Raw genomic sequence first — 8,914 nt, forward strand, 5'->3', positions numbered from 1 at the left:
GATAAAATATACATCATACATAATATATACCAATCCACTGCCCATCATCATCATCACCACCACCGTCACCATCCAAGCCCGCCAAATCCCCAAAGCCTGCTCCACAAACCTTCACCGAGGTCGATTCCCTGAGGAAACAGGCGGAGCCCTACCGCCTTGCCGTCGCTGAGCTACCCATCCATCTCCTCGACTTCTCCTGGTCTCGCGGCAGTAACAGGCCCCTCGACCGCAACCATGTCGCCCATCTTTGTCGCTCTTTCCAGAATGGTGGCCTCGCACGTCGAGCTGAGCAGCACTACATCCAGGTCTCCTGCAGTGCCGCCGCCGTTCAAAAGATGATCATCAACGCCCTCCCAGATACCAATCAGAGCCATATCCAGGACCGACGTCAATATGTGTTATCGTTTAGAAACTGGGCCGATTTCATTGACGAGAGGCCCGAGCTCATGGCTGGCCAGCATCGCATCGAGGCCTTGAAAGACTACGTGAAACAGACGCATTCTGATTCGAGCGATTTATGGTGGATTTGCGAGTTTTACGACAAAGGTGTGACCCCTCTCAATCGTCCCCGATACTATTAACAAATCTTCATTCCGTACATGTTTAATATATACATGACAAACCATACTCACCCTTCTGCACAGACACTCTACCAGTCGAACTTGACATCAAGCTTCGTGTCAATCGCCGTGATCTCACCCTGCCCGACACCCATGGTCAAATCTGGCTACAGCTCGTCTCGGCCTTTGATCGGGATCCCACTTTATTTTCCGTCGAGAGAAATGTCAACAAGAAGGGTATCGAGAAAAGCATGCTGGACATCTTGTGCCTGACAAGTGAAGCTCGCTTTCCCATCAGCCGTCTCGTCACGCTGTGGCGAAGCGAGCGGTGGAGACCTCGGGTTACCCGCTGGTGTCGAACCTCCCTGGGGAGAACCACATTTAACATTTCAAAATGGTATCAGATCGCAGGGTACAGACTGGACGATGTGAGTGACTCGCCCTTGGTGTCTGTGGATCATGGTTCATCATTCATCGTTTCGTCCATCTCTTCCACTCCAGGGCAAAAAAAGAAAAAGAAAGAAAAAGAAAAATAATCTTGGCCACCATCAAGCCTTACCTAGAACATATTGCTGACCTGGGAGTAGTATTGGTTCGATGCGTTCTACCAGGTACTCGAAACTCTGAGGGCACTTCCTACCTCCACCTCCGAGTCCATTCAAATTTCCGATTGGAATGTGCTAGCCGGCAGCCTCAAAAGCGACACCTATGATGCTGCTGATGTTCACCAGGTCTTTTATCCCAAGGGAGGCGGCAACAGTAACGACGACAGCAAGTCCAGCCCATCGGCCCCTTCCACCATCAAACCGGTCCAAAAGACAGCTCGGCGAAGTGGATTTCTAAGCTCGCTCGACAAGGAAGCCTATGACGGTCTTTGCCGCCATCTTCAACAGAACCTCACTCTTCGGTTTCCGGATGTGCAGCCCTTGTTGAAGATCAAGAAGGAGGAAGGCGAGGTCATGGCACAGGTCATCGACCATGTAGTACGTTGGGTAAACACTCAACCCGCAGATATTGTCGATACTCACGAGAACAATAAGCCCTTACGACGACAGGACTTGATACCTGCGATCGAAGGTCTTATGGTAACTACTCACGGGGATGATTGGTGGGCTCGGCGGAGGGAAGACGGCGATGTCGATGGCGCCGACGATATGGCATCCTGGCTCGACCTGCGCTCACGAACGCTGGAAAGGCAGGTCCTCGACTACGTCCGCAGCCATATGACCGAGTTCAGGGATCCCTCGACGAAACACTATCTCGACTTGATGCCAGAAGAACATGATGAGCACTATGCAGAACGCTTCAGTACCGGCGACCTCTGGACAGGCCTATTTCACATAGTCCAACACGCCCTTGGTCCTGCATTTCGTCCGGTGTGGGAGAATTCGATCTCCGAACGCGTCGGCGCAGATAACGCGATTCATCAACCGCGGTCCGAGATGCGCCACAGACCACCGGCCTCAGCCATCACACGAGCTATCTGTAGTCAGCTGGGGAATATTCCCGAAGTGAAGGAGAATCCTGCACTGAGAGGCGTGTATGCCTCGAACGAACTTGGTGCCTACATCGATCATGCTGTTCTCTCATGGGCTTCCGATCGATGCCGCAAAGCAGTGGAAAACAACGAGTCTGATGAAGGACATCCTTGGTCGAGTGAAGCACTCCGCGCAATCCAGGCGGCGTATCAGGGGTACGAGGGGATCCTGGCAGGAATGACATCAGCCACTGCAATTTCCGAACACGATGATCAGCAGCAACAGCAGCGGCAGTTGCCATCTTTGCTTCCACCAGAAGAGCGTATCAGCCACGCCTCGAATGAAGTGCTCTGTCAACAACAGGGTGCCGTATCATCGAATCACCACATCATCATCAAGCAACCCCCATCGTCGCAGGGGTTTGTTCCGATCAACACGGCAGACAGGGCACAGCGTGACAGCGGGCGCACAAGGGCCATAGCCATGGAAGAAGGCCTATTACCCCGAATGCAGCAACAAAAGCAGCAGCGCCAGAAATCACGGCATCCTGAACAACAGCCACTATCGTTGCCACCGCCGCCGCTCACTGATAATGCGACGACTGCGATATCCTCGTTGCCTCCAGCCCAGGGGACTGCAATGATGAGAAGCCACCGCCACAGAGACGGCACACAGGGGAGAAGTTTCGCAGATTACAGTTACCAGCCACCTCCTCAGAAGTCTTACGTTGCAGCTGAAGTCGGCCGTCCGCTGCAAAAACTACCGAAGGGGGATGTTGGGAGCGGCAGGGTCCACCAATTATCAGCAACCAGGACGTTGTTACCGAACGAGCGGCCAAGCCCTGGCCAATCCCAGACGACTAGGGCGAAGCAACAACGCCAGCGTCACCAGGATCGAATCCTTAGCTCGCAGCCACAAGAGAGATCGTCCTGGATGGATGGTCCTGTAGCGACGTCCGGAAGTAAGCGTTGATCCTTTCCCAGCGCGGGCGGGGCGGCGGTTGTGAGCACGAGCGAGCCATACCCTATACCAAAAGATATACGATTCAGTCTGGCGAACCATCGGCAGTAGCACAGCAATAAATAAATATGATAAGCAGCAGTAATTATAATAAATAAATAGTAATAGTAATAATAATAATAAACTATACTTTCTAACTAAACGTATTATTTTTAACCTGTGAGAGGTTACTGAAGTAGTTAGGTTAAACCAATGTCGTTACTGTCACGACCATGTGCACGCTCCTGATTTTTGGAGTTCCTAGAATCAACGGCTGGTTTGATAATATTGGGAAGGTTGAAAACACAGGGAAAAAGATGCGGATAGGCCGGAAAGAACTGGACTGGGGGTAGAGCACCCCTGCTGTTTCAAAATGTGATAAGTCTTTAGAGTTTCATAGTGTTTGTGACGAGTAAGCCATCTCATTTCCCGCAGTATTTACCCCCCAACCCTTTACATGAGGGCATCACGAGGGATTTGATGTCATTCCGTGTGATGGAGAATGTGATAATTCGAAGAAGATGCATGAGATAGCGCTATATATTTCAGGGTTTGGCCTCAGCCACATGCGCGCTCGGACACCCAGACCTGGGTATGCCGGCACGGGTTGTTTACGGGCGCGTTCGGGGTAAAGCTGATGAGCCGATGGTAGGTGCGGTAGCTGCCTCCTTTACGAGGCTCGAGCCTGACTGAAGACGCGGTACCCTTTCGTAAAGGACTTCAGCTACGGCTATGATAGCACGACGTAGAACGACGCGCTTCGCGTCTGACTGCACCAGCTTGTACAGTAGTCGAATCCTATAAATCAGCGAACAGTTTCGCAGGTGACAACAATGAGATATTCCTGACAGAAACAAACAGTCTGTATTTCTTTTAGTGTTGTGTCACTTTCCCCTATCCTTCATACCAACTCATATCCTTTTTCATCACCAGTTAGCATCCTACGAGGATTAGGGTCACCTCTCGTTGGTCAACATAACTAACCGTTGTGACGGACGCTGAGAAGCCTATCATGCCGTGCTTGGGGCTACCAGAGGAGGTCGAATTCGATGTCCACTCTGACGGTCCTGACATTGATGATGGCGAGGACCAAGAAGAGGCACGAGAGCTTATATCTCCGTTCTTGGCTGATGAACATTATCTCGAGGAGCCCGCGAGCATCCAAGGGAGCATAGTCAGCACAGAAGACGCTACAGATCAGTTTCAAAGAGGCTGGAGAGTAGACCGTCGCGCCGGCGATTCCTGGATGTATGGTATGGCACTGCATTGTTCGAAGAGCGTTGTAGAAGCCTTGATTGATTTGTTTCAGCCCTTTCCCCCCCCACCCTCTTCTCCACCTAGAACTTGAACGAGGACACGCTGCCAGTTTCTCAAATATTTGTCTGACTCATCCTGACTGATATGTCGTGTTAGCTGACGAGTTCATCGACGAGACGAACGACGAAGCCTTCGATGGGACACGTGCCCTTGACCTCCTCCAGCGCCGAGTTGTCTTGGACTATGGGAGCAAGAAGACTGGGTCAAAGCCGGCGAGCGAGGACGACGATTATTACCCCGTATTCCGGCTCGATTTCGTCAGCATCGTCGGTCTACCGCGTCGGCCGATTTGCCGGCCTAGCCACTTCTTTGACAATATCACAATATCCTTTCGCCACTGGAGTGCCCCGTATGTCGCAAAGCATGCACAGGGTATCGACTTTGACCTGAGCGGCCGCACCTTCCGCGTTGCCACCGGCGCCACTCGGGAAGCTTGGTTCATTGTCATGCACCCGAATCAGAGAACTGCCGGCGCCAACAACCCCCGTCGACGACACGATGCAACACATACAAGGACCGCACTCGTACAGGGCCGTGCTCTGATGCTCGCATCATACATCAAGGACATCTTCCTCCGAGGCGAGCTCCTTGGTGAAGGTGTTGAGCCGAGATGGGCCCTCGGAGGCAAGGAGACGCAGATGATTGCTTTTGACAAATGGGTCATATTCCAGACACTATTTATGGACGGCTGGACGGGGTTTCTCGAAAGGTTCTCCGCACAGGACGACACTTTCTGGACCGATCATCAACCCGCCTTCCACGCGTATGACTATGGCGCCAACATCAACATAGAAGTCAACGAAGGCATAGCGAATCTCGAAGAAGAAACAGTCATTAGGCCAGCCTATCTCGATGGACTGGACGATGAGTTCGACGAGTCCGACGACGGTTACGATGGAGAAAGCAATAGTGTGCCGGCGACACAGCAAGGATGGGGGGAAATTGGAGGAGAGGAACGAGAGGATGAGCTCGACGAGCTATGCGACCAACCAACCGTCGAAGTGGAGGACAACGATAGTCTATTCGTGTCGGAGAGGGTGGACGATGTTGCTTCTCCAATACCACCTATCCTCAGTCCAGGGCGAATCATCGATGCGGAATATCGAGATATTGATGGCGAAGTCGACGCGAACGGGCCCAATGGTGATGAAGAGCGGGAGCGGAGGTTCCTTGAATGGATGAACGAATCTGAGAACACTGATATAGGCCAAGACAACGGGACTCAACTACAAGATCAGGAGCATCAATATGATGGGCAAGACAACTCCCAGCAGCAGCCGTTGAGCCCAGATACTGACGGCAACGACGACGTCCATCCAAGGCAAGCACCAGACATCTCGCCAGCCAGTCTACCTCCTTCATCAGCATCGATACCAGCAACGGAGGACCAGAGAGAACATGATGCGTTGTATAGTCCCGGCCTGATGCGGTTGCGCGAGGCCCTTGAGGCGAAGTACAACCTCGATAACATCAGCCACGTCTCCTATGCCCTAGCTGTTGATGTTCACTGTACCGCAGAAAATACGTATCCCGGCACAGAAGGAAGGGTAAGCCGTCCTGTATGCTTGCTTGCCGACCGCAACCGTGTGGCCGGGGAGTTTTACGGGAGTAACTACACCTTTTACCCACTCGGCTTCCACCCCGCATACGGCAACTTCACATCGGATCGTCCCCCTGCCTTCCTGGATAACGACCTGTTTACTGTCATGAAAGAGAACATGAGTCACCAGAACCAGGGTGCCGACGTACTTTCGTTTGGCTTCTTCCAGGGCTATTCCAACCTAAAACGGTCTATCCGTCATGGCCCTCACGACCTACTAGCCAGCCACGGCCTCGCCACAGCTGCACTCACCATTCCCTCGACGGAGGCTCAGCGCACGGCGCGGCTCAAGGACAAGCAGCAGCGGCTCCTGGCCCAGGTGAGGGGGCGACTCACACCTGACAACCCTGGCGCATCGACACCTTTTGCGCGGGAGCGACAGAGGGTGGAAGCAGCCATGCAAGCGAATGAGTTTGCGTTCCGATTCGAGCAGGTCATTTCCATCGATGCCCCACGACTCGTGCGCCGCCGTCGAAACTTCAGTAGCGTACTACAACCCATTTTTCAGCTCATGCGTCTCTTCCTCAAGGAGAAACAGCTCTATGCAGGCATCCTCCGGCGTTTCAACCCTGATATCTTTCCAGGAGTCATGGTGGCTTTTGCCAGGGTTATGGAAGCAGCCATAGCAGAAATGGACCGTCGCTTTCGCGAGGCTGGGTCGAAAGGACTAGGTATGGCTCTCTCCGAAGGCGTCGCTGCTCTCGATCGACTGGGCAATTTTTGCTTCACCGGGGACCCGAGGGTGCTGCCTACCAAAGTCATGAGGCTCCTTGGTACGATGGATAGTCTAAAAACATGCGGGTGGCCATTTATATCGCCGCGAATGTTGGACATCCGAGATGGACAAGGACTCGTTAACCTTGTGGGATGGCCACAGCTGAGCAATGGACGGCCCGTTCTGATGCATGTTGCCTCGCTAGAATACCACTACGATAGAACTGTAGCATCTAACCGACACAGTCAATTGTGGTTTGCTGAGCTTGGGGGTAGGTCAATAGACGGGATGGATAGGATGACAACGTTCCTTCATGAGGTATTCCAAGATCTGTGGATACCAGAGACGGTCGCTTTTATTGCTCGCCAAGTTCGCCGTGGCTTGAATCGTGGTATCCGCAGTGGCGGTAGGAGCGATGTTGGAGAACATGGTGATGCCGACACGGGCAATGAGGAGAGTGCTCAGGCGATGATCGCGTTAGAAGCCTGGGAGGCACGAGACAGTCCATTCAAAACGTCGTATGTGCCAGGAGTCTCTTTAGATTCCTTAGCGTTCCTAACATTGCCACAGAAACTTCGAGAAATTGTCGGCGGAAGTGCTCAAGTTCGATGACCGCTTGATGATGAATGAGTCAAAGATCGTGCTAAAGACGAGACGCGACTTTGCAGAAGAGATCTTCGTTGCTTTGATGGAGGGCGGTAGGAAGGGTCACCAGAAAGACCTTGACAAGGCTTGTTTAAAATCACTGGCTGATTTGACTTTTCGTTTGCCATTGCAACCCTCCGAAAGCCATACTGAACAAGGGCTCAGTGGGTCTCGGGCATCGCAGCTGCCATGGTATCTGCGAGTATCGAATGGGTACCTGGCTCTCATCGCCGGAGATTGACGCATCAACAGGTAGTACAGCTCGTGGGAGCGGCTGCGTCTGCAACGGTCCTCGCGGCTCGGCCCGATAGCCTTAAGAGACGGGCGCTAGAGGCGGAGGCTCGCAGGACCGTCGATTCGGTTGGCGTTAAGCGAGCGAAGATCCGACCGCGAATCGACCTAGGCTGCAAGATACCGTTCAAGCAGATCCCAGATATTGTGGAAAGAGGCTTTACGGAGATACGCCGGCTGTTCGCGAAAGGGGACCAACGCGTGCTATCTCACTACTGTGCAGCGTACTGCTGTCTGACAGATTGTCTTGAGGACCCCTTATGCGATCTTATGCTCATTCTCACGTTGACCATCACAGCGTCTAGTGCGACCCCCGAGGTCCGGCCCAACACGAAGGGCTTCAGCGTGACGGCCAAGAGAAGGGATCCAGCTCTTCTAGCAGCCAACATGGTGACGAGAATGCTTTGGTTCCTGCGGCCAGAGGCATTTCCGTGGGATAAAGACCAGGATACAGTGCTACGGGTGTCTGAAATGACAAAGAAAATCGGTGAGCCGCGTCCATGATGATCCTGTTTAGCGTTAGTGAAGTAAGATAACTGATACCTTGACGATTCGTAAATGTAGAGCATAAAGGGGTCAACAATCGAATGCTTCGAGAACTGGGTTGGATCAAAGTCAAGGGTAACCGGGATAGTCCACGCAACTGCGAGTCGCGTCTTACGCCTAAAGACGAGCTCTTTAAACTGCGTAACGACCTGATGTTTCTCATGAAGGAGCCGAGGACTTTTATTGGCAGTGTATTTAAGAGTAATAAGGAAGAATGGGTGGATCGATGTTCGGCTATTATTAAAGATAGGGAATAAATATAACATTATGGCAGGTCTATCCAGAAAACGAGTACCATAAAAGTAAATGAAGGATAAGAGGCTGACCTAAAAAGAAAATTTTTTTTTTTAAAAAAAAAAAAAAAAAAAAAAAAAAAAAAAAAAAAAAACCCTAAGTAGAAAGCCAAGGCTTTGGCGAACTAATGTATTAAGGTACCATACAGAGACGAGGGTATGCTACATAAGTTCTTATTTGGGTAAGATTCGAATCAGAAAATTAAATATCAACTCAAGCAATAGGGTAGTTGAGCTACTTTTGCCCCTCCACAAGGGCTGTAGTAGGCATGCCTAAGGAATAATTTAAGGTTTTGGCAGGGTTCCAGTGATAACAGGGGCAATATAAGGGGGTTGGGGCTAGAAGGGGCGCTGTGGACAAGGATCATCAGAAGGCCATAAAACCAGAGCGGCCCCCCATAAATCTGGGGCGAATGATTTCTCCACTTTCAACGACATACCAAGACTTTCAATAATAACGACGGACACGG

The 8,914-nt window shown here is 51.8% G+C and overlaps 2 protein-coding genes across 2 annotated transcripts; both read left to right on the forward strand.

Annotated features, from left to right (window-relative positions):
- Window positions 1–335: 335 nt before the first annotated feature.
- FOXG_16461 (uncharacterized protein) lies at window positions 336–3,010 on the forward strand (the record flags this gene model as incomplete). The annotated part of the gene is made up of 3 exons (XM_018396479.1): window positions 336–546; window positions 645–988; window positions 1,148–3,010. 3 exons carry the CDS (start codon window positions 336–338, stop codon window positions 3,008–3,010), a joined length of 2,418 nt encoding a protein of 805 aa, XP_018257394.1.
- Window positions 3,011–4,049: 1,039 nt separating this feature from the next.
- FOXG_16462 (uncharacterized protein) lies at window positions 4,050–8,408 on the forward strand (the record flags this gene model as incomplete). The annotated part of the gene is made up of 5 exons (XM_018396480.1): window positions 4,050–4,290; window positions 4,451–7,187; window positions 7,240–7,516; window positions 7,567–8,092; window positions 8,170–8,408. 5 exons carry the CDS (start codon window positions 4,050–4,052, stop codon window positions 8,406–8,408), a joined length of 4,020 nt encoding a protein of 1,339 aa, XP_018257395.1.
- Window positions 8,409–8,914: the final 506 nt, after the last annotated feature.

This window comes from Fusarium oxysporum, chromosome 14 (assembly GCF_000149955.1).
Source record: "Fusarium oxysporum f. sp. lycopersici 4287 chromosome 14, whole genome shotgun sequence".
NCBI classification, from domain to species: domain Eukaryota; kingdom Fungi; phylum Ascomycota; class Sordariomycetes; order Hypocreales; family Nectriaceae; genus Fusarium; species Fusarium oxysporum.